Raw genomic sequence first — 26,521 nt, 5'->3', positions numbered from 1 at the left:
ACTGTACTATTTGAGAGAAGCTTTTTCACTCCCATTGGGTTCTCACTGATATTGCTTGTCAGAGGGCTCCTCCTTAGAAATGCACACTGTCTTTAAGATGGCAGTGGTGTTAACAGTGCTGTCTTTGAATGTCTCTTTCTGTGATTGCTGTGTTAGCCTGTCTGCCTCTGTTGGTGTTACACTTTGCTGATAGCCTCTACTGATTGCTGACATACTGCTCTGTTGTTTTCAACACTGTCCTGGACCATATGTTGCTCTTAGATTGCTCTTGTTAAATTTGGGTTCCTTCTGGAGGGTTGCCTTTGAGGCTTTGAGTTTGCTTTTTATGTTGCCATTCTGAAAGTCACCTCCTAGAAAATATAAATTTAAAAATCATTACTGTAGAAAACCTGTGTATGTATTTGTATGAGCGTTTCTGGTAGATAAGAACACATCTAATTGCCCTGGATGTCTCTTCTTAGCCATCTCTTTCCCTTGCTCTCTCCGGTAAACTTTCATTTGGTCTGTGGTTTAGCTTGTTGCTGTCATAGAACTGCCACCCTCTTCTTAACTGGTTATCATTGAATTTCCATTCTTTTTGAGGGTGACCTCAGGCTTGCACTCACCCACACTCTGTTCTGAACAAAGTGAGTTTTCTGGAGGAGAATTTTGGAACTCTCTGTCCTTACAGCTGGCCCTAGGTGAGAGTCCTGCTCCATTATTCTGGATCTGGAGGCTACAGCAGTGTTTTGCTTTTCTTTGGGTGGGTGATACTGTGCTTTATGATCAAAGATCTGGGTTGGGGCAGTAGTCTCTGGTCTTCTTGGTTTGTTTTGGAATCTGTTCTCAATGAGCGAGGTGGGCATTGTACTCCACTCTTCTCAGACTGCCATGACTGGGCTGGATATTTTCATTGGGGTGGTAGAGGAAGCTGGCTTAAGGCCTTTTGGCAGTTCTTTCCTAGAACTTGAAGCTGTGGGGGTTGAGGAGTGCTGGTGGCTTGCAGAAGATAGATGCATACACAGAGAGGTCTGGAGATCTATCTGTAAAGGGGCCTCCATGAATGTTCAGCAAAGTATTAATCAGCTCATGTATATGAGGAAATGAGTGAAATAAGTTTTGAAAAGAATCAGAGGAAACAGTACACAGTACTCACATAGGGCCTGGAAAAGGACTGATCCTGCCAGCCAGAGTGGAAAAATTCGTAATTCAGAGTACTGGGTAGTGTTTAGAAAGGTCTTTTCTCCGTGATGAGGAGTAATGTGCCCCAAACTGAGCATTCCTCCAGATTTGGCTAACAAGTAATAAAAGCAAGACCTGAAAGTATCACATTGTTTCCAAGTGACTTAGTGTATCCTAGAACAAAGCACAAAAATACTTATAGGAAGTCAAAAGTACCCAGCATCCAACCAAGTAAAACTCTCAGTCTCCCATCCATTGAAATATTACCAGACTTACAGACATATGGGAAAACATGAGCTTTCTCAAAGAGACTAACCAGGAAATTGAAATGGACTCAGAATTGCCATAGATAGTAGAATTAACTGACAAGTTCTTTGAAAACAGTATTAAAATTGGGTTCTATATGTTCTAAAACTTAAGTAGAGACACGAAAGATTAAAAAAAAAAAAAAACCCACACCAAAATTCAGTATACTAGAAAAGATAGAAATCAGATTTCTAGAAATGAAAACTATAATGCTTGAGGTGAAAAATCCATGGCCAGCCATTGGTGTCTCACATCTGTAATCCCTGCACTTTGGGAGGCCAAGGCAGGTGGATCTCCTGAGCTCAGGAGTTTGAGACCAGGCTGGGCAACATGGTGAAACCTCGTCTGTAGCAAAAATGCAACAAGAAAAAAATTAGCTGGGTGTGTTGGTGCATGCCTGTGGTCCTAGTTACTTGGGAGGCTGAGGTGGGAGAATCACTTGAGCCTGGGAGGTGGATATTTCAGTGAGCCGAGATTGCGCCTCTGCACTGCCCCTGGGTGACAGAGTGAGACCCTGTCTCCTCCCCCGCCCCGAAAAAAGAACACATAGGGCAAGAACTGATGGCAGTTTAAACATTGCAGAAGAAAAAATGAGTGAATTTAAACACATAGTAATAGGACAAATAAAATAGTAATTTTATTTGAATTTAAACACATAGTAATAGAACAAATAAAACAGAGAAAAAGCATATTTGAAAAATAAGCAAGACCTTGGGCCGGGTGCGGTGACTCACGCCTGTAATCCCAGCACTTTGGGAGGCCAAGGCAGGTGGATCACGAGGTCAAGAGATCGAGACTATCTTGGCCAACATGGTGAAACCCTGTCTCTACTAAAAATACAAAATTAGCCGGGCATAGTGGCAGGCACCTGTAGTCCCAGCTACTTGGGAGGCTGAGGCGGGAGAATCACTTGAACATGGGAGGCAGAGGTTACAGTGAGCCGAGATGGCACCACTGCCCTCCAGCCTGGGGACAGAGTGAGACTGTGTCTCAAAAAAAGAAAAAAAGCAAGCCCCTGTGAGCTTTAGAGGAACTTCAAGTAGTCTCTAACACACATGGAGTTGGAGTCTGTAAAAGGAAAGTGGGAAAAGAACAGAAAACATTATTCTGAGAATGATGAAAAAATTTCCAAATGTTACGGGAACCTACTGATCATCAAACTCTGAGCACAAGAGGCATGAAGAAAACTACACCAAGCCTCATGAATCATAACCAGAATGCTCTAAATCAGTGTTAAAATGAAATCCTCAAAGCAGCCGGAGATAAAGGACATGTTTTATGGAGGAACAAAGGTAAGGGTGATAGCAGATTTCTCCTTAAATGAGGCAACAGAGAAAATAGTAGAACATTATTTTTAGTTTTAAAAGCAAAAAAATTCAATGTAGAGTTGTATACTCTGTAAAAAATAGCTATAAGAAACAGTGAAGAAATAAGGACGTTCCAGATAAACAAAGCTGAAAGATTTCCTCTCTAGCAGACCTGCACCACAAGAGGTGTTCTGATGTCTGATGGAAATCTGGATCTACCTGGGGGGCTGAAGGACAGGAAATGTTGACTACTTGGATATGTATACAAGATATTTTTCTTCATGTAAATCTGTAAAAAGGATACTGACTTTTTACAAAAATAACATCAAATGTATTGTGGGGTTTATAACATATGTTTAAAATATATGACAATCATGGCCTAAAAAGGCTATGAAAAAGAAGTAAGGTATATACTATTGGAAGATCCATGTATGTACTATTACTGAAAAGTACACTGATTAAAGCTTTTATAAACATTGATGATCACAGAAAATATAAATGGTCTAAGACACCCCATTTAAAGGCAGAGATTTCTGGATAAGATAAATAAAAATAAGATCCAATCATGCTGCCTATGAAGGAAACATGTTAGATTCAAAGACAAATAGATAAAAAGAATGGGAAAATCTGACAGCCCGATGAAGTAGCTTTCAGAACCAGGAATACCGGTGATGAAGATTTTTTTCATATTGATAGAGATCAGTTCATCGAGAGGATTTAACAATCCTCAACTTTAGGTTAGTAACAGATTTACAAAATATTTGAGGCAAAATCTGATAGACCTGGAAGGATAAATAGATCCACAGTTATAATCAGAGGTTTTAGCATCCTTTTAATAATTGATAAAACAGGAAATGGAAAAGGAGCAAAGGTATAATAGACTTAACCATAAATAACTTAATTGACATTTATAAAATATTCTTCTGCACCCTCCTCCCCACATAAAACAGTGGAATATACATTCTTTTCAAGGACAGATGGAATGAATATATTAACAAAGGTAAATCATATTCTTGATTATAAAGCAAATCTTAATAAATGTAAAAGGATTGAAGTCATATATTTTCTCCCACGATAAGGGGTTTAAGTTTAGTTAAATTAAAAATCAATGACAGAAGTATCTATAAAATCCCTAATAGTTGGAAACTGAATATGCTTCTACATAATGGATGCTTCAAAGAAGAGTTTGAAGGGGGAATTAGGAAGTGTTTTGAACTTTGAGTTATAACAGAATTTATGGGAAATTTACATATAGGAAATTTAGATATAGGAAATATAAAATACATATAATACTCATTGATGTCATTGTTTTCCATTTTGATCCTTCTTTTTTCTACTTGCTTTTGGGTTTAATTTGCTTTTTTCTAGCTTTTTAAGGTGGAAGCATCTGAAGTCATTGATTTGAGATCTTTCTTATGCAACACAAATAAGCATTGTGTTTGTATTATGTACATATATAGCTACCATATGTAAATGCATATATGAAGTTTCTCATATATGGGATATAATGTATTATGTGTAATATATATTAATGTGTAGATTTCACATATAGGGAATTTCATATGTGCATGTATTTATGCATATGTATATATATCTACTATACACATGTATGAAGTTTAACTTGGATAAGAAGAAAGGTCTAAATCAATGGTCTTAGCTATTTCCACTTCGAGAATGTAGAAGACAAATCCATATAATAGTAGAAGAAAGGAAATAACAAAAAGCAAAACGGAGAACAATATAATCTGTAAAAACAAAAAAACAGTTGAGAAAATCAGTGAAACCAAAAGCAGTTTCATTGAGAAGATTGATAAAATGGATAAACTTCTAGGTGGAACAGATTATCAGTATCAAAAATAAGAATGATGAATCACTGAAGATTCTATAGATACTATGAAGGAAGTGAGGAAATACTATACCTGTAAGTTATCAATTTGACGATTTTGATGAAGTTTCTTTCAGATAAACAGCTGCTGCCGCTTACTCCAAAACAAATAGATAACCTTTCCACAAAGAAAAACCCAGGTCCCCAGATGCTTTAGTAGTGAATTCCAGCAAACGATTAATAGTACCACTTCTACACAAACTTTTCCAGAAAATTCAAGAAGAGGGAATACTTCCTAAATCATTATTTGAGTCCAGCATTGTCCTAATAATAAAACCAGACAAAGACATTGCAAGGAAAGAAAGCTATAGACCAGTGTCCTTCATGAACGTAAATTTGAAAACTCTAGGGATTGGAAACCAGTGGTGTGTAACAAGGTTATTAATACCTCATGACCAAGTTTGGTTAATTCCTGGCAGGCTTTTTCAACATTTGGAAAGCAGTCAGTGTAATTCCCTGTGTCTAGGCCAACTTCATGGCTAGGTGACCTGTGCAGTCACATGTTGCTGCACTCTTGTAAGAAGGGATCCCGTACTTGGCTTAATGCCCTGTTGTTGCCATCTTTAAGTTCTTCACAGTTTGATCTTTGAACTTGTGATTTGTGTATGAAGTCTGATGGACACTGGACTGTGTGTGCAAGTAGACAGGATACTTGAGAGGCAGTGCCCTACTAAGCTGTTGGTCACTCCCAGTATGACTTGGGAGTGTCCTGGAATTGTGTGTGGGTGGCCAAGGCTATGATCTTTGTCTGCATTGGTTGCAGCAGCAGTAAACTCATGAACAGTTGCACCCTGGAAAGGACTCACAGTGTGAGACTGGCTTGCTATGTCTCCCCTAAGCCTGTCCGTCTGACATTCTTAGGAAATACTAATTTTCTGGGCTGAGTACTGGGACAGCAACCTCCAACTTTCAGGCAGTCGTCATTGTCAGTAAAGTATTGGAATATAAAAGCATACTTGTGGACATTGTGTTAAGGGACACTAGGCAGTTACTAGAATTCTTTGGAGTGTAGATTCTCTGGTCTTAAGAACTGCTGCAACATTGCAAAGCAAATATCCACAGGCTTAGAAACAGGAATTTCATTTGATGGGAGAGAACATGATTTTCATATAAAATTTTGGATGAATCAAGTATTAACAAGTCAATTTAAAAATTTTTTTTTTGCATTTGAAAATACAGCAATAAACTGCATAAACAGCTGTTTCCAATTATATGCAAATCATGAAGCCATTTTTGGTTTCTTGTAAAAGATGTAGGAAATGTCAGAGGAAACATTAAAATGCCATTGTATAAATTTACATGTAAAATAGAATTCAGCTTTGTACAACACTAATATTGAGGAAGAATTAATTTCAGAGAACTGCTACTCCAGTCTTTGTCTATATATACCAAAACTTGTATTTTTTTAACTTTTATTTTGCAATAATGTATCAGAAATCAGAAATTTAGCCCATATTGTCACAACGTATAAAGAACCAACAGGTTCCTAATGATTGCATCAGCTGAAAAATCAACCTTCTCAAAATTAAAAACTAGCAAAAATTACTTATCTTGCATTTGCCATGAATTTCGATTATATATTGAAAATGAAGTTGCTAAAAATATAAATTTTGATGACTTAATAAATGAATTTGCCAAAAGAGTGCCAGAAAATGTTACCATCAAGATATCATATTAACAAACTATTAGTAATTATTGTATCATTTAAAGTTATTATAACAAAACTTTTTTGTTATTTGCAAATTTATGTTATATATATTACTATTATACCTATTACATTTTACAAGTAATAAAATATATTAAAAGAAAAACATAATTTATTTTACCTTTTACTATACTTCTTTTTATACATTTTTAGTAACTGACCTCACATTTTTATTTTGCACTGGCCCCATCAATTATGTAGTCATCTCTGCCCTGTATTGAAAAGAAAAAAAATAGAAAAAAAGTCAAACCCATATGACCATTTCAGTATATGCAGAGAAAGCATTTGACAAAATGTATTATCTATTTCTAATTAAAACTCTTAAATGAAGAATAGAAGATAACTTTCTTTAATCTGATAAAAGTCATCTATAGACAGTGTACAATTGACATTTTATATAATTGTGAAAAATGGAATGATTTCTTTCCAATATCAGGAACATGACAAGGATGTCCACTCATACTTGATAGTGTAATATATACTACCTAGTATAACCAGGGAAGAAAAAGAAAGGAGACTAGAGTGAAAAAGAAGTAGAAATGCCTTTATTCACAAAAGATACGGTTATCTATGTAGGAAATCTAATGGAGTCTCCCAAGATATGGGAAAAAGAATGACTAGAATTATGAAGTGTAGCTAGGTGGCAGGAGAAAAATATGTAAAAATGAATTTTACTTCTATATATTAGCAATGATCAATTGGAAATTGAAATTTTTGAAAGTTCTATTTGCAATAGTATCAAAAATATATTTTTTTATAGTTATGTCTGGCAAAAGATATGAAAGACCACACTGGAAACAATCCACCGCAGAGAAAAATTGAAGACCTAAACAAGTGGAACTCCCTGCTTATGTTAGAAAGCTCAATATTGCTGACATGTTTTGTTGTTTACATGACTTACAGATTTAAAATAATACAATTCCATGTAGTAATTAGCAGGATTTCTTGTAGTAATTGAGTATGTAATTCTAAACTTTATGTGAAAATACACAGGAACTAGAATAACTAACACTTTCAAAAATAAAAGCTGAGTTGTATGGATAAGATTACCTGATTTCAAGACTCAAAGTAAAAGTTTGCTGAGACTTTGTCTTTTTGTCCAGACTTCATTTTCTTCAATTTTAACATCCAGTAGTTTTATTAAGATATGTTTTGGAGAAAACTGTTGCTGAACAGTTTTCCCAGGTTCGTGATGGTTCCTTTGCATATGTGGATCAGGTCTTTTATTTTTGGACAGTTTTCTTAGATTATACTTTTTAATATTGGATTTATTCTGTTGTTTTCTTTTTTCTTCTTTAAGGACTGCAATAACATATATACTATATTATAATTTTATTTATTTAATTGTAGACCATCTTTATCCAGAACTTTCTTTCTGATCCCATTTTCTTTTTTCGTACTCTTTTAAAATTATTGCTGCTGCTTTTTTTTCTTGTTTCATTCTCCTTTACAGTGCTGTTCATTCAAGTTTCAGTCAAGTGTAGTTTCCACTTTGGCGCTGTATTAGTTTACTCAGGCTGCTGTAACAAAATTCAACAGACTGGGTAGCTTAAATAAATTTTCTCACAATTGTGGAGGCTGGAGGTCTGAAGTCAAGGTGCCAGCAGGGTTGGTTTCTGGTGAGATCTCACTCCTTGCCTAGATGGCATTTTCTTTTGGTGTCCTCACACAGCCTTTTCTCTGTGCATATGACCAGTGGTTGGGGGTGGTGGGTGAGGGGAGAAAGAGAGCTCATGCATGTGCTTTCCAGTCTCCTCCTCTTCTTATAAGGACACCAATGCCACTGTATTACTTTCTTACCCTTATGCCCTCATTTAACCTTAGTTAATCTCCTTAAAGTCCCCATCTTCAAATACAGTCACACTAGAGGTTGAGGTTTTAACATACACATTTTGGGGGGGCACAGTTTAGTCCATAACAGATTCCTTAATAAAGAATGTCTTTAATAAGACTTGAATTACAGTCTTATTTTCTGTGATTACTGTGTCCTCTTTACAACTTCATTCCTGAGTTTGATTACCCTTTGCCTCTTTAGTTTGCATACAATCCAAGTCTCTTCTCTTGGATTTCCCAGTAGCCCGAGCTTTAATCTGCGTAAACTCAGACATCTTCTGAGTATTTTCCCACTCATAGTGAAACTTTCCTGTAGTTTTGTGTTTCATCCTCTCTGGGCTGTCTGTCTCCTCTATTCCATGTGATCACCACAGTCTCTGGCTGACTCTCTTTGTAGGCATAGGCCGTCACTTTTTACTGTATTTGAATATCTATTGCTTAGTAGTATTTGAAATTAGTAACATTCTCCATCTCCTAGTTATGCTAAAGTCACGGAATGTTATAGATAATATTATTTGCTCCACTTATGCTGACTTTTATAATTCTTGGGGGGATGCACAGGGAAATGCAGATGTAAGCAGTTGCTATTATTCTTATTACATTAGAAACCAAATGTGTGCATTCAAATAGTTAAATTCCTCTCTGTTTTGTCACTAGTCTAGGCCTTTTGTTCTGGGTTTTGTTTTTGTTTTTTCACCCCAAACCCATGAAATACAAAAAATATGCACTTGCAATTATGTTCATCTTTGGAAATTGGCCAAAAAACCAGAGTTAGGTACAACATGGGGCATTTGTATAGAGATTTCATTCCCTGAGAAATGTTTTAGAATTTATATAAGATTAATTTTGCTTGTTTCTAGAAGTCTGGACAGCTGATCACCTGAAAGAGAGGAGCCAAGAAAACCAATCTAAACATTTGTGGGAAGTTGTATTCATCAATAATGAAATGCTGACTAAGGAACAAGGTGATGTAATAGGAATACCATTTAACATGGACGTAAGCTCTTTTCCTTCCAGAAAAATGTTCTGTCAGTATGACTCATGTGAAATGAATTTCAACACTGTTTCACAGTTGGTTATCAGTAAGATAAACTATTTAGGAAAAAAGTCTGATGAATTTAATGCCTGTGGGAAATTGTTACTCAATATTAAGCATGGTGAAACTCATACTCGAGAGAAAAATGAAGTTTTAAAAAATAGGAACACTCTGAGTCATCATGAGGATGCTTTGCAGCATAAGAAGTTTCAAACTTTAGAGCACAATTTTGAATACAGTATATGTCAGGAAACCCTCCTTGAAAAGGCAGTATTTAGTACACAGAAGAGAGAGAATACAGAAGAGAATAACTGTGAATATAATGAATTTGGGAGAACTTTCTGTGATAGTTCATCCGTCTTGTTCCATCAGATACCTTCGTCAAAGGACAATCACTATGAATTTAGTGATTGTGAGAGGTTCTTATGTGTTAAGTCCACCCTTTCTAAACATCATGGGGTACCTATGGAACACAATGATTGTGGACAAAGTGGGAATAATTTCAGGAGGAAATTGTGTCGGTCACAGCTTCAGAAAGGTGATAAAGGAGAGAAACACATTGAATGTAATGAATGTGGGAAAGTTTTCTGGGAGAAGTCACATCTCACTCGACATCAGAGGGTGCACACAGGAGAGAAACCCTTTCAATGTAATGAATGTGGAAAAGCTTTCTGGGATAAGTCAAACCTCACTAAACATCAGAGATCACACACAGGGGAGAAACCTTTTGAATGCAATGAATGTGGGAAAGCCTTTAGCCATAAGTCAGCTCTTACATTACACCAGAGAACACATACAGGGGAGAAACCCTATCAGTGTAATGCGTGTGGGAAAACTTTTTGCCAGAAATCTGACCTCACTAAACATCAGAGAACACACACAGGGCTGAAACCCTATGAATGTTATAAATGTGGAAAATTCTTCCGTGTGACTTCGCACCTTAAAGTACACCAGAGAACTCACACAGGTGAGAAACCTTTTGAATGTCTTGAGTGTGGGAAATCCTTTTTTGAAAAGTCAAATCTTACACAGCATCAGAGAACTCACATAGGAGATAAATCTTATGAATGTAATGCATGTGGGAAAACTTTCTACCACAAGTCATTACTCACCAGGCATCAGATAATTCATACAGGGTGGAAACCTTATGAATGTTATGAATGTGGGAAAACCTTCTGCTTGAAGTCAGACCTAACAGTACATCAGAGAACGCACACAGGTGAGAAACCCTTTGCATGTCCTGAATGTGGGAAATTCTTTAGCCATAAGTCAACCCTCTCTCAACATTATAGAACACACACAGGGGAGAAACCCTACGAATGTCATGAATGTGGAAAAATCTTTTACAATAAATCATACCTAACTAAACATAATAGAACACATACAGGGGAGAAACCCTATAAATGTAATGAATGTGGAAAAACCTTCTACCAGAAGTCACAACTCACTCAGCATCAGATAATTCACATAGGGGAGAAACCCTATAAATGTAATGAGTGTGGAAAAGCTTTCTGCCATAAGTCAGCTCTCATTGTACATCAGAGAACCCATACACAAGAAAAGCCCTATAAATGTAACGAATGTGGCAAATCTTTCTGTGTGAAGTCAGGACTTACTTTTCATGAGAGAAAGCACACAGGGGAGAAACCCTATGAATGCAATGAATGTGGGAAATCCTTCAGTCACAAATCATCACTCACAGTACATCACAGGGCTCACACAGGAGAGAAATCTTGTCAATGTAATGAATGTGGAAAAATCTTTTACCGTAAATCAGAACTTGCTAAACATCAGAGATCACATACAGGGGAAAAGCCCTATGAATGTAACACATGCAGGAAGACTTTCTCTCAAAAGTCAAATCTCATTGTACATCAGAGAAGACACATAGGAGAAAAACCTTATGAATGAAATGGATATTGGACATTTCTAGCCACAAATCAGCCTCCATAATGTCTCAGATGATTCACACTGTGGAGAAAGCCCTGCTGACATCCTGAATGTTCAGTAACTATCCACAAACTCGCCTTATGTTACTCCAAAGTAACAGTAGGGGATAAACCCAAGACTACAACAATTATAGGACAGCTTTTCTTAGGAAGTGATATTCTATTTAATATCAGATGGTTAATACGGGCATAAAACCTTACAGATTTTTTTGAATTTGTGAAAGTTTTTGGCAGAAATACAAATAAGATTATGTTAGAATTTACACTGAGGAGAAAATTGTCAATTTAAAAAATTTAAAGTGAAAATTTTGCATAGAAATAAAATATGACAAATTCTGTTTTGAGTTTGATACAATAATAGTTTTTAGGGTACCTAACAATAATTTATAGATGTATATTGTGGAATATAAAGCTTTAAGAACTTAAAAAAAAAGTAATAATTAAAATAACCTCACAAGAAGTTGTAATGAGTACAGAGAATTCCCATGTACACTTCACCAAGCTTCCTCTAAGGATAATATATAATTATAATATATGGTCAAGTCCAAGAAATCGATGTTACCTTGCTAGTAGATACAGACTTACTCAGATTTTACTATGGTTTGCGTGCACTCTGTGTGTGTGTTTATATCAAACTTTTACCACTTTTACATTTGAGTAACCATCAGCACAATTAGTTTACAGAACTGAAAAGGAATCTGAGATCTGTATAGTATTAGGATTACAAAGGAATCAGGCTATAGCCTCAAGTAGTTCCTTTGTATTAATAATCACACCCTTTCTGCAACCCTATCCCTGGCATCCACTTGATTATGAAGCTTTTTTTAAAGTATAGATAAATCGATTAATATCAATTTATTAATGGGCAATTAATGGGCAATAGCATTAAGCACATCTGCGAGTTATCCCTGAAGTTCATAGTACTTACAAATGTATAAGTGGTATATGATATAAATCGTGTGTTTTATATGCATAATGGAATTTAATGTAATTGTGAATAGGAAGTAGGTATCCTAGTTTAGTAGTGGTTATATCATCAGGCCCATCCCAGATGTTTGTCATGTCCTAAAACAATTTAAAAGGAGACCCACAGAGCTAATGTTTATCCATTTAAAAGGAAAAATCAAAATAACAACTTATGTAGAAAAAAAATCTGTCCTGTGCATGTGAAGATCTAGGCCTGCCTCCATGTTACTCCCTTTCTCTTCCTACCAGTGACTCATCCCATGCCATGAAGTGAGTACATTAATAAGCAGTTATAGCGGGGTTGCAGGATACAGTCCTCAGGTAGATGATAAGGAATTAGACATCAAGTCACTAAAAGACCTGGAGGAACCCTAAATGCTTATTAAGTGAAAACCAATCTGTAAAGGCTTTCTATTTTTTTATTGCAATTATATGATATTCCGGGAGAGGCAAAACTATCGAGCCAGTGAAAGGACCAGTGGTTGCTGAGAGTTGTGGGGAAGGGAGGGATGGCAGGTAGAGAGGTGATTTTTAGGGCAGTGAAAGTACTCTGTAGGGTAATGCAATTTGTTGAAACGCAGAGAATGGAAAACAGTGAACGGAAAATGCAGAGTAAACCCTAATGTCAACTCTGGACTTTAGTTAATAATAATGTATCACTATTGGCTCATTAATTGTAACAAATGAACCATAATGATGCAAGATGTTAATAATTGGGGAGCCTGTGGAGGATGGGAGGGGTGAAGGGTTATATGAGAATTCGCTGTACTTTTTGCTCAATTTTTCTGTAACCCTAAAGCTACTCTAAAAAATGAAGTGTATTAAGTAAATAAATAAGTAAATAACCAACTCCGAGAAACATCTTGTTTCTGTACTTGTTAGTCGTATGTTTCTGACTGAACCTGTAAATCACCATTAGTGAATGTTTGAATTGCTTTTATATGTCCTTGATATATTTTAAATTATGGTAATGGTGACCTGAAATTAAGGACTAGTATTCTTGGTTCTCTTGATATCTGAAGCCAAAAGGGCCTCAAATGACCTAACCTCGTTTCCATCACCACTGTGCTTCCACAGGTGAAGTAACTTAGCAGGTAGTCCTCCTTGTCAGGAGGGCCAGGCAGAGTTCCTGCTTATTCCTAAGTAGTAAGATTTTCTTCCTTGCCAGCTCTTGGAGTTACTCACCAAACTCCTCACTTCCTCCCACAGCAAACAGTGGTCACTGTACTCTCTGGATAATACAGCTGCTCACCACAACCCCTCCTTTTCCACTCTGCTCCCAAGTAGAACCCTGTGTGGCTCTGTCCAGCATGTGGTGTCCTTCTCACCTTTCTGAGAGTTGGTGTGACTGACAAACTGACTTAGATCTTATCTGTCCAGTGTCAGGTGTTCAGTATTCAACCTTTCTACAGCATCAGGGTAGGGGTCCCTCCTTCACCATCAGGGTGAAAAGGAAGCAGTTACAACCATTGGCATAAACAGGATGGCCCATCCAAAGCCAGAGTCGTCTAGTCCAATTTTAACTGCTGTTGGCTAACTGATAGTTTCCATATTATGGCAAAGGCTTCTTGGACAGAACCACTAGTTGCTGGCAGGTTTGCACTTGGCCTGTGCTGTAATGCACTTTTCTTGGGGGAGGTGAGTGTCGCATCTCTTCCCATCCTAATATGCACTGTGTGCAGGACAAGAGTGCTCGCCCATTGGCTATATGCCTGCATGACTTGACTTGGGCTCAGCCTGTTTGACAGGTGGTCTCTGAGGCTCCCACCTGTAAAGGTATTGACCACACAGCACACGAACTGATCAGCACTTTAGCGCCACTTTCCAAAGGTCTGGCTGGAGCTCTCTGATTATCATCACTGGCTGCATAGAACATCCCTACAGACTGTCGTTTGTTATTGAACACCCCTGGGTTGTGCATGCAGATGGCCTGTTGTGAAGTTTGTGGAAAGGCAGGAGACAACTGAGGGAGGTGAGTGTAGCACTCTAGTTACCTAACGAGGCATTCAGGAAGGGTAGTACCTGCACCCCTCTCCTGTGCTGCTCCTTCACTTGCTGCTCCTTCACTTCACACATGCTTTCCTGACCCCTAAGAGTGTCAAGATGCACATGCATGGTGGCCCATGGTCCAGGTGCTGATGAGAAGAGAAAAAGGTACCAGTTCTCCCCAGATTACCAGAGGAAGTAACTCTCCTGCTCTCCCAATGCAAAACCCCTCTCCAGTGTGCCTGAGCATGGCCTGGCACTGCTGCTTGCCAACATGCCACAGGGTGAACCTTGCAATCATAGGGACTGATGGCCTACACCTGAGCCACAGACTGCATGCCCTTACCTTGAGCATAGGGAGAGTGACTGTGACATCCACTGTGCTTTGAGTGTCTGTGTCCGCTCCAAAAGTAATGTTGAGGCCGGGTTCAGTGGCTCAACAAATCCCAGCACTTTGGGAAGCCGAGCACAAATCCCAGCATTTTGGGAGGCCGGGGCAGGAGTATCAGTTGAGGTCAGGATTTCAAGACCAGCCTGGCCAACATGGTGAAACCCCGTCTCTACTAAAAATACAAAAATTAGCTGGGCATGGTGGGCGCCTGTAATTCCAGCTAGTTGGGAGGCTGAGGCAGGAGAATCGCTTGAATCGGGGAAGCGGAGGTTGTAGTGAGCCAAGTTGTTGCCACTGCACTTCAGCTTAGGCAAGAGAGCAAGACTCCGTCTCAAAACAAAAAACAAGTCATGTTGAAACTGAATCCAGTGCAACACTTGCAGAAGTTTGGCCTTTGGGAGGTGGTAAGGTCATGAGAGCTCTACCTCATAAATGATTAGTGATCTTAAGAGCCATCTGGAGAGAACACACTAGTCCCCTTTTTGCCCCTCTCCTTTCTGACATGTGAGGGCCCAGTGTCACTCCCCTCAAGAGGAAACAACGAGGAAGGGCTGCCTTGGAATCTGAGACTTGGCCCTCACTGGATACTCACCTTTCTGGCGCTTTCATCTTGGACTTCCCTGCCTCCAGAGTTGTGAGAGGTAAATACCTATTGTTTGTAAACGACCTAGTCTCAGGTGGTTTGTTATAGTAGCACAAATGGACGAAGACAAAATGTCTCTTGGAAATTTGGCATTTGGCCATGCTACAGTCTCATCTCTGCACATGAGGAATATGTTGGGACACTATTGAAGAAAATCAAACTCAACACCTAACGGCATGGTCCCAGTGCTGCTTACGACATTTGTCAGATTATTTTCAGGGGAAACTGTGAGACTATTGTGAGTGCATATGTATGGACATGCAGCCTATGTGTATGTGAGGTGAGGTTGGGAGAGAGATTTATAATACCCCAGTTAATAGAATCAGTCTGAAGGATCGCTTGAGCCCAGGAGTTCAAGGCTGCAGTGAGCTATGGTGGTGCCAATGCACTCCAGCCTGGGTGACAGAGTGAGACTCTGTCTCTTTAGAAAACAAAAGGCCTTCTGCGATGGCTTGCCTGTAATCCCAGCACTCTGGGAGACTGAGGCGGGCTGATCATGAGGTCAGGAGATCGAGATCATACTGGCTAACATGGTGAAACCTCATCTCTACTAAAAATACAAAAAGCTGGGCGTGGTGGCAAGCGCCTTTAGTCCCAGCTACTCAGGAGACTGAGGCAGGAGAATGGCGTGAACCTGGGAGGCGGGGCTTGCAGTGAGCTGAGGTCGCACCACTGCACTCCAGCCTGGACAACAGAGCGAGACTCCATCTCAAAAATAAAATAAAAACAAAATCTGAGGAAAAGTATACTGTGCCGATCATCTGGAAGTAAACAGTGAGTTTGGAATGTGCACACCCTAAAGAAACCCTAAAGTAAAGTACATCTATGTCTGTGTCTAGTAATAACAGACTAACATTTTTGCAGATTTGAGCCATGAACTAGAGCAAGGCATCCGGACTCTGGTCCCACAGGTTCACATGGAAAGGAGACAGCACAAATGAATGAAGGAGCTGTGGGAAAGACAGGCATCTTGATAAATCACATTTCCTTTTTAAGGATATTTTTAAGGCACCAGTGGAAGCAGACATAGCTTGGTAATCCATGGTGTATTCTCGGAATGTACCACTTGAATGGAAGAGAGGAGACACAAAGACAACCAAGAGGCTTAAACTTGACAAAAATTTATTTATAACAAAAAGGGCAGCTTTGTGCATAGAGGTACATGCAAATATATACAAAATGCTAATGGTGTCAGAAGATGAACATCTTGCTTTGTTCAGTGATTTCATGGAGTTGCTGTTTTGCATTTATTTGTCATGTTCTCTGTCTACATGTTTAAAGGGAGGATTACATGTGAACACTATTCAGTATTATGCATCTAAGCTTGTGTTACCAATCATTGGTAGATAGATAGTGAGAGAACTTTTAGTTCCCATCTCCTCTAGTAAGAGCTAAGATGCAAACCCTTTGTGATGAACTCACATCATGACGAAATATAGCACCCCCGTTTTCTCTGCATCAGCCTGCCTTCAGGCTTGCCCTGTGAACTCACCAAAGGGAGTGAAGTGTGGATGTGTCTCTTTTACCTATTTTCGCTTTGGTTCATTTCTAGTTTGTGCATTGTCCAGACTGCCCAGGATGTGACGATCGCAGGGAGGAGGTCGTGTTTGTCATAAAAATGCTTTGGCTCCTTAGGATTCAGCAAAGGTATCCACTGCCTGGTGTCTGTGGTGCCTGCAGAACAGTGTGGAGCTTAGAAACAATCACGTAGGCCATGAAGGGATGCCAGAGACTTAAGTGGTGTCCACAAGGCAGAGAGAAGACGCTCCTTTTGGGTTTCCAAGTGGTCAGTTTCCTCTTGCGTTAGTTTTGTTCCAGGACATGGTGTGTCCCCTTGTTTATCCTCCTGTGGGTCACGCTGGGGAGGAGCCGGATGGGGTGGTGAGAAGAACACCTTCTCCCTCCTATAATACCCGAAGCCCTAGTGAGCTCTGCAGGGCATTGAGCAGAACCTGAAACTTACTGGCAGCGGGCCGTGGAGGGTTCTCCTGTCCTAATCGTAACTGGTGATGCTGATTTCTGAAACTCTGAGGTTGTCAGGAGTTCATCTAAAAGGCATGAGGTGAGGCAGGGCACAGTGGCTCACACCTGTACTCCCAGCACTTTGGGAGGCCAAGGTGGGTGGATCACCTGACGTCAGGAGTTTGAGACCAGCCTGGCCAATATGGTAAAATCCTGTCTACTAAAAATACAAAATTTAGCAGCGCATGGTGGCGGGCGCCTGTAATCCCAGCTACTCAGGAAGCTAAGGCAGGAGAATCTCTTGAACCTGGGAGGCAGAGGTTACAGTGAGCCGAGATCACACCATTGCACTCCCGTCTGGGTGACAAGAGCGAAACTGTGTCTCAAAGTGGTCCCTTGCTCGGCCATGTCCTAGGCTGCTGCATGTGTGTCCACGTAAGCACGTTGTGGAGCAGCTCCCTGTTCCCAGGTCGCAATTTGATCACCATGTCTTGGGGCTGCTCACGCCACCATTGCCTAAGGTGGGCTCTGTCTTGTCAACCTTGTTGCAATTCTTGCTCAGGATGACCAGATGGAGGCTGAGTAGCATCCTCGAAGGGCAGAACTCCCAGGCTAGTGCTGTCACTGTCCTTGTCACATTCTGGCAATTTCCTTGGTACACATGCCAGAAAAGATACTAAGTGGGTGAGATCACCCCTCCAAGAGTTGGTCCTGTTGACACATGGATCCTGAGAGGAGAGATCTGGCACAACCCAGGTGGACTGGGGCAGCATGACCCTTGGTGCCTGGCTCACACAGCCTCCACAGACCTGCTTAGTGGAGGAAGGGCTGGTACAGATAACCAACGGCCGCTGGGGGAGTTGGAGGGAGGCCTGTGTGCCAAGCTACTTGGGCAATGCATGGGTTGCTGTGATGCAGCTAAGCAGTAGGGCGAGATCTGTGACTGGGGCTGCCAGGGAATTCATGGGGCTGCCTCTGCTCTGGCCTTGGGGCTGAGCTCTTTGGTTCTGAGCCCACATCGAAGAGAAAGGGAAACAAAGATGTCAGAAGACGTAAGAGGTTCCAGCTTCATTCCCTTGTCTGTGAGGCAGAAGTGGCATCTGTTGGACTTTATCTCGGTGATTCTGTCTGTACATAACATTTAGTCTACAAAATGTGGACGAGTTAGGGGAATTATTGCCCTGGCCCATGAATGGATCCCACATCGATCTGCTAGAATGGCAGAATTTTCTCACAAAAGAGAGGACCCTAGATGATTAGATTATCACACCTGGGGATTAGTGGAGGGGCAAGGTGTACACTGGTGTCTAGTGCCTAGAAGCCTGGGTTGGAGATAAAGGTCACAACACATAAGAAAGACATAAGACAAATATGACTTAAGACAAATAAGACACATAAGACAGTACCCTCATAACAAAGAACTCTCAACTTCTTTCAAGATACCAGCTCCCATTTCTCTAGTACCATCTCAGCGGGCAATACCACTTCCAAAATTATGGGACAAATTGTGCACCACAGACAGAAAACTTACTTAGATTCTGGATTCTGGAATGCCTCTTTGTTTTGCCACCTCTTCCTTGATGGCAGTTCCAGGGAATTGGTTCCTCTGAAAAGCCTGAAGGAGGACACCTGTCTGTGGTTTCGTGTTGGCGTGGCTTTTGTCTCCCTCCTTTGGTTAAGCATTCTGTAGGAAAATAAGAAGAAAAGAGGGCTTTCAGGCGATCTTCACATCAACCCTAAGACAGACATTTTCAAATATTGTTCTTACCACCCTTACTCCCTCCCAGGCCCCTGAGGTGCACATGCACTGATCCTGGCCCTTGGATTAAACCCCTGCAGTGCTGGAAGAAGAGGACTCTGCACTGCCTGCCACACCAAGACTGGAAGATCCATGACCTTCCCTTTTTCCTAACTAGCTTCCCACGAGATGGGGATGGTGGCCACTTCTCCAACACTAGCGTGCTGTGGTAGAGACATCAGCATTCTCTGCAACAAATTTGGAAACAGCCTAGAGAAATGTTTCTACTTCAAAGAGTTGCACTGAGGAAGTGCACTGGCACTGCTGGGGACTCACCTGCAGCCCAGGGCTGAGGCTTCTCGTGTCCTTGGAGCTGCTGTCCCCCTGAGGAGCATCCACACTGCAGCCAGCTCAGCCTCAGATGTCTTCTCTGGTTTTGAAACCAAATCTAAGTGGGAAAAGAAGATTCAAGTTTTATCCGATTTAGTTTACATAATTTTAAGTATCTATTTAAGCTCAATACCAAGAATCACTTCCTTCTCTGTCCCATCTGTGGTCTCCAAAGGAAAGGTCCCTGGGTTAAGAGACGTTGGCTGGCATCCTAAAGCCAGAGCTGGCCGACGGGTGTGTGTCCACTCTTCCTTCACCTCTTCCCCACCCCACGCTTGTTTTTGTCTCATGCCCACTTGCTCTCTCTGCCTCCCTCTCAGCTTTAGGTCTCACAAAGGCTTTGGCTAAGGACTGACTGACTTTCCTTGGCTCTCTGTCATCTCCTGAGAGTCATCAGAGTCTCTGATGACAATTCATTTAAAGAGGAGCTCACTAATTACCAGTACTTACTGCTGAGCCTGGAATCATTCGTATATACATCAGAGTTCATTCATTCCAGATGCAATACTAGATAAGGAGACTCCTATGAATCAAATAGCTGACTCTGAATAGATTGTGACTGCCATAATCAAACCCTGTGGCTGCCTTCTCCTTACTGGAGGGCTTAGAGGAATGCAGTTTTTTGTTTGTTTGTTTGTTTTGAGACACAGTCTCACTGCAGTGCCCGGGCTGGAGTACAATGATGTGATCTCAGCTCACTGCAACTTCCACTTCCCGGGTTCAAGCAATTCTCCTGCCTTAGCCTCCTGAGTAGCTGGGATTACAGGCATGCACCATCATGCCCCGGCTCATTTTTGTATTTTGTGTAGAGATGGAGTTTCACCATGTTGGCCAAGCTGGCCTTTAACTCCTGACCTTGGGTGATCCACTCGCTTCGGCTTCCCAAAGTGCTGAGATTACAAGCGTGAGCCACCGTGCTCGGCCAGGAATGTGCTTTTAATCATTCCTTACTGTTTCATGTGAGGACTTGATAACTCACGATAAGGATTCTATCGTAAAAGACAAGCAATACCTGTTGACCTGCTTTTATGTCCAGGCAGTTTGTAAAACTGTTACATCTGTTCTCTCAATATGTCACTTCAAACACGATCAGGAAAGAAGTCTTAAACACGGCTAGAAATGTGGAGGAAACAAATACATTAGTGAGCACCCTGGCAGATCCAGCCTCATTCTACATGGTTTCTTGTGCTTTCCTTCCGCACCATCAACTCCAGTGTGCCGGTTGCCAAAGCACCAGGCAATTTCCATGTCTTCCCATTGGACACATTTTTTTTTTTTTTTTTTTGAAATGGATTTCGCTCTTATTTCCCAGGATGGAGTGCAGTGGCGCCATCTGGGCTCACTGCAACCTCCGCCTCCCATGTTCAAGTGATTCTTCTATCTCAGCCTCTTGCATAGCTGGGATTACAGACACATGCCACCACACCTGGTTAATTTTTGTATTTTTAGTAAAGACGAGGTTTCATCATGTTGGCCAGGCTGATCTTGAACTCCTGCCTCCAAAAGTGCTGGGATTACCGACGTGACCCACTGCCCCCGGCCTGGGACACACTTTCATTTTGGGATTTGATGTACCACTCTGACACCTGGACTGGGCACACAAAGAGAAAGAAATACGTCTTCACCTGGCCTGCCTGAAATTCAGATCCCTGTATCCCAGGGCTTACTCAGGATTATAGCATTTGATATAAAACCCTGACTGTAGGCTTTTCTTCAACAGAGTCCCTTTTACTTAGTTATTGACAGTCTGGGTACACTTCTCCTGGTGTGACTGTGATCTTTCCAGCTCTTTCTTCCTTTCCTTCCTTTTTCCTTCCTTTCCTTCCTTTCCTTCCTTTCTCTGTTTCTTTCTCTCTTAATTATCCTTTATATTCTAGGGTACATGTGCACAACGTGCAGGTTTGTTACATATGTATACATATGTCATGTTGGTGTGCTGCACCCATTAACTTGTCATTTACATTAGGTATATCTCCTAATGCTATCCCTCTCCCTTCCCTGAACCCCACAACAGGCCCCAGTGTATGATGCTTCCCTTACTGTGTCAAAGTGTTCTCATTGTTCAATTCTCACCTATGAGTGAGAACATATGGTGTTTGGTTTTCTGTTCTTGCGATAATTTGCTCAGAGTGACAGTTTCCAACTGCAACCATGTCCCTACAAAGGACACAAACTCATCCTTTTTTATGGCTGCATAGTATTCCATGGTGTGTATGTGCCACAGTTTCTTAATCCAGTCTGTCATTGATGGACATTTGGGTTGGTTCCAAGTCTTTGCTGTTGTGAATAGTGCCGCAATAAACATACGTGTGCATGTGTCTTTATACCAGTAATGAAACTGCTGGGTCAAATGGTATTTCTAGTTCTAGATCCTTGAGGAATTGCCACACTGTCTTCCACAGTGGTTGAACTAGTTTACAGTCCCACTAACAGTGAAAAAGTGTTCCTATTTCTCCACATCTTCTCCAGCACCTGTTGTTTCCTGACTTTGTAATGATTGCCATTCCAACTGGTGTGAGATGGTATCTCATTGTGGTTTTGATTTGCATTTCTCTGATGGCCAGTGATGATGAGCATTTTTTCATGTGTCTGTTGGCTGCATGAATGTCTTCTTTTGAGAAGTATCTGTTCATGTCTTTTGCCCACTTTTTGATGGGATTTTTTGTTTTTTTTCTTGTAAATTTGTTTGAGTTCTTTGTAGATTCTGGATATTAGCCCTTTGTCAGATGAGTAGATTGCAAAAATTTTCTCCCATTCTGTAGGCTACCTGTTCACTCTGATGGTAGTTTCTTTTGCTGTGCAGAAGCTCTTTAATTTAATTAGATCCCATTTGTCAATTTTGGCGTTTGTTGCTATTGCATTGGTGTTTTAAACATGAAGTCCTTGCCCATGCCTATGTCCTGAATGGTATTACCTAGGTTTTTCTCAGGGATTTTATGGTTTTAGGTCTAACATTTAAGTCTCTAATCCATCTTGAATTAATTTTTGTGTAGGGAGTAAGGAAGGGACCCAGTTTCAGCTTTCTACTTATGGCTAGTCAGTTTTCCCAGCACTATTTATTAAATAGGGAATCCTTTCCCCATTTCTTGTATTTGTCAGGTTTGTCAAAGCTCAGATGGTTGTAGATGTGTGGTATTCTTTCTGAGGGCTCTGTTCTGTTCCATTGGTCTATATCTCTGTTTTGGTACCCGTACCATGCTGTTTTGGTTACTGTAACCTTGTAGTATAGTTTGAAGTCAGGTAGCGTGATGCCTCCAGCTTTGTTCTTTTGGCTTAGAATTGTCTTGGCAATGTGGGTTCTTTTTTGGTTCCATATGAACTTTAAAGTAGATTTTTCCAATTCTGTGAAGAAAGTCATTGGTAGCTTAATGGGGATGGCGTTGAATCTGTAAATTACCTTGGGCAGTATGGCCGTTTTCATGATATTGATTCTTCCTATCCATGAGCATGGTATGTTCTTCCATTTGTTGGTGTCCTCTTTTATTTCATTGATCGGTGGTTTGTAGTTCTTGAAGAGGTCCTTCACATCTCTTGTAAGTTGGATTGCTACGTATTTTCTTCCCTTTGAAGCAGTTGTGAATGGGAGTTCATTCATGATTTGGTTCTCTGTTTTTCAGTTACTGGTGTACAAGAATGCTTGTGAGTTTTGCACATTGATTTTTTGTATCCTGAGATTTTGCTGAAGTTTTTATCAGCTTAAGGAGATTTTGGGCTGAGATGATGGGGTTTTCTAAATAGACAATCATGTCATCTGCAAACAGAGACAATTTGACTTCCTCTTTTCCTAATTGAATACCCTTTATATCTTTCTCTTGCCTGATTGCCCTAGCCAGAACTTCCAACACTATGTTGAATAGGAGTGGTGAGAGAGGGCATCCCTGTCTTGTGCCAGTTTTCAAAGGGAATGCTTCCAGTTTTTGCCCATTCAGTATGATATTGGCTGTGGGTTTGTCATAAATAGCTCTTATGATTTTGAGATATTTTATATCAATACCGAATTTATTGAGAGTTTTTAGCATGAAGGGCTGTTGAATTTTGTCAAAGGCCTTTTCTGCATCTATGGAGATAATCATGTGGTTTTTATCTTTGGTTCTGTTTATGCTGGGTTAAGTTTACTGATTTGCATATGTTGAACCATATGCAATCCCAGGAATGAAGCCCACTTGATCATGGTGAATAAGCTTTCTGATGTGCTGCTGGATTCGGTTTGCCAGTATTTTACTGAGGATTTTTGCATCGATGTTCATCAGGGATATTGGTGTAAAATTCTCTTTTTTTGTTGTGTCTCTGCCAGGCTTTGGTATCAGGTTGATGTTGGCCTCATAAAATGAGTTAGGGAGGATTCTCTCTTTTTCTGTTGATGGGAATAGTTTCAGAAGGAATGGTACCAGCTCCTTCTTGTACTTCTGGTATAATTCAGCTGTGAATCCATCTGGTCCTGGACTTTTTTTGGTTGGTAGGCTATTATTGCCTCAATTTCAGAGCTTGTTATTGATCTATTCAGGGATTCAACTTCCTGGTTTAGTCTTGAGAGAGTGTATGTGTCTAGGAATTTATCCATTTCTTCTTGGTTTTCTAGTTTATTTGCATATTGGTGTTTATAGTATTCTCTGATGGTAGTTTGTATTTCTGTGGGGTCGGTGGCGATATCCCCTTTATCATTTTTTATTGCATCTATTTGATTCTTCTCTCTTTTCTTCTTTGTTAGTCTTGCTAGCGGTCTATCCATTTTGTTGATCTTTTCAAAAAACTAGCTCCTGGATTCATTGATTTTTTTGAAGGGATTTTTGTGTCTCTATCTCCTTCAGTTCTGCTCTGATCTTAGTTATTTCTTGCCTTCTGCTAACTTTTGAATGTGTTTGCTCTTGCTTCTCTAGTTCTTTTAATTGTGATGTTAGGATGTCAATTTTAGATCTTTCCTGCCTTCTTTTGTGGGCATTTAGTGCTCTAAATTTCCCTCTACACACTGCTTTAAATGTGTCCCAGAGATTCTGGTATGTTGTATCTTTGTTCTCATTGGTTTCAAAGAACATGTTTATTTCTGCCTTCATTTCGTTATGTACCCAGTAGTCATTCAGGAGCAGGTTGTTCACTTTCCTTGTAGTTGAGCGATTTTGAGTGAGTTTCTTAATCCTGAGTTCTAGTTTGGTTGCCCTGTGGTCTGAGAGACAGTTTATTGTCATTTCTGTTCTTTTACATTTGCTGAGGAGTGCTTTAATTCCAACTATGTTGTCAATTTTGGAATAAGTGTGATGTGGTGCTGAGAAGAATGTATATTCTATTGATTTTGGGTGGAGATTTCTGTAGATGTCTGTTAAGTCCCCTTGGTGCAGAACTGAGTTCAATTCCTGGATATCCTTGTTAACTCTCTGTCTCGTTGATCTGTCTAATGTTGACAGTGGGATGTTAAAGTCTCCCGTTATTATTGTATGGGAGTCTAAGTCTCTTTGTAAGTCTCTAAGGACTTGCTTTATGAATCTGGGTGCTCCTGTATTGGGTGCATATATATTTAGGATAGTTATATGTATGAATTGTTGAATTGATCTCTTTACCATTATGTAATGGCCTTCTTTGTCTCTTTTGATCTTTGTTCATTTAAAGTCTGTTTTACTGGAGACTGGGATTGCAATTCCACCTTTTTTTGTTTTCCATTTGCTTGGTAGATCTTCCTCCATCCCTTTATTTTTAGCCTATATGTGTCTCTGCACGTGAGATGGGTCTCCTGAATACAACAAACTAATGGGTCTTGACTCTTTATCCAGTTTTCCAGTCTCTGTCTTTTAATTGGAGAATTTCGCCTATTTACATGTAAGGTTAATATTGTTATGTGTGAACTTGCTCCTGTCATTATGATGTTAGCTGGTTATTTTGCTTTTTAGTTGATGAAGTTTCTTCCTAGCATCCATGGTCTTTAAATTTTGGCATGTTTTTGCAGGGCTGGTACCGGTTGTTCCTTTGCATGTTTAGTGCTTCCTTCAGGATCTCTTGTAGGGCAGACCTGGTGGTGACAAAATCTCTAAGCATTTGCTTGTCGGTAAAGGATTTTATTTCTCTTTCTCTTATGAAACTTAGTTTGGCTGAATATTAAATTCTGGGTTTAAAATTCTTTTCTTTAAGAGTGTTGCATATTGGTCCCCACTCTCTTCTTGCTTGTAGAGTTTCTGCTGAGAGATCCACTATTAGTCTGATGGGCTTCCCTTTGTGGGTAACCCGACCTTTCTCTCTGGCTGCCCTTAACATTTTTTCCTTCATTTCAACTTTGGTGAATCTGACAACTATGTGTCTTGGAGTTGCTCTTCTCGAGGAGTATCTTTGTGGTGTTTCTGTATTTCCTGAATTTGAATCTTGGCCTGGCTTGCTTGGTTGGGGACGTTCTCCTGGATAGTATCCTGCAGAGTGTTTTCCAACTTGGTTCCATACTCCCCATCACTTTCAAGTACACCATTCAGACGCAGATTTGGTCTTTTCTCATAGTCCCGTATTTCTTGGTCGCTTTGTTCATTTCTTTTTACTCTTTTTTCTCTAAACTTCTTGCTTCATTTCATTCATTTTATCTTCAGTCACTGATACACTTATTAGGGTGGGAGTGACCCGATTTTCCAGGTGTTGTGTGTCACGGTTTCCCTTGGCTAGGAAAGGGAATTCCCTTCCCCCTTGCAAAGCAGGCGATGCCTCACCCTGCTTCATCTCTCGCTTGGTGGGCCTCACCCACTGTCCTGCACCCACTGTCCTACAAGCCCCAGTGAGATGAATCTGGTACCTCAGTTGGAAATGCAGAAATCACCTGTCTTCTGTGTCACGCTGGGAGCTGGTGGCTGTAGCTCTTCCTATTTGGCCATCTTGGAACTGCCCCCCAGCTATTTCTTTCTTAACTGGAGAAACAGAATGTTTTTTTTTTATTATTTATTTATTTATGGAAACAGGGTCTCGCTCTGTCACCCAGGCTGGAGTGCACTGGTGCAATCTCGGCTCACTGCAATCTCTGTCTCCTGGGTTCAAGCAATTCTCTGTCACAGGCGCCTGCTACCATACCTGGCTAATTTTTGTATTTTTAGTAGAGCCGTGGTCTCACCATCTTGGCCAAGCTGGTCTTGAACTCCTGACCTTGTGATCATCCCAAAGTGCTGGGATTACAGGCATGAGCCACCACACCCAGCCGATTTTATTTTTATATCCATTATTCCACTCAAAATATTCCAAAGTGGGATCAGACATTAAACTCTACAGTGTGTAAAGCCCACTTAGTAGAGGCCAGGCACAGTG

General features: G+C 40.4%; 1 protein-coding gene across 3 annotated transcripts in view; it reads left to right on the top strand.

The window, feature by feature from the left end:
- Positions 1–12,997, top strand: part of LOC103215741 (uncharacterized) — a 45,031-nt gene extending 32,034 nt beyond the window's left edge. For 2 of the 3 annotated variants that reach the window (XM_007962406.3, XM_073018913.1), the window contains one exon: positions 9,058–12,997. In XM_007962406.3, the coding sequence (XP_007960597.3) occupies positions 9,058–11,144 (2,087 nt within the window). In that variant the 3' untranslated portion in view covers positions 11,145–12,997. The remainder of the gene's footprint in view (positions 1–9,057) is intronic. The other variant, XM_073018912.1, reaches the window with a different exon arrangement.
- The last annotated feature ends 13,524 nt before the right edge of the window (positions 12,998–26,521 follow it).

The sequence above is a fragment of the Chlorocebus sabaeus genome, chromosome 9 (assembly GCF_047675955.1).
Source record: "Chlorocebus sabaeus isolate Y175 chromosome 9, mChlSab1.0.hap1, whole genome shotgun sequence".
Lineage (NCBI taxonomy): Eukaryota > Metazoa > Chordata > Mammalia > Primates > Cercopithecidae > Chlorocebus > Chlorocebus sabaeus.
Note: the sequence above shows the minus strand (reverse complement) of the source record. Positions and strands in the feature narration are given on the sequence as shown.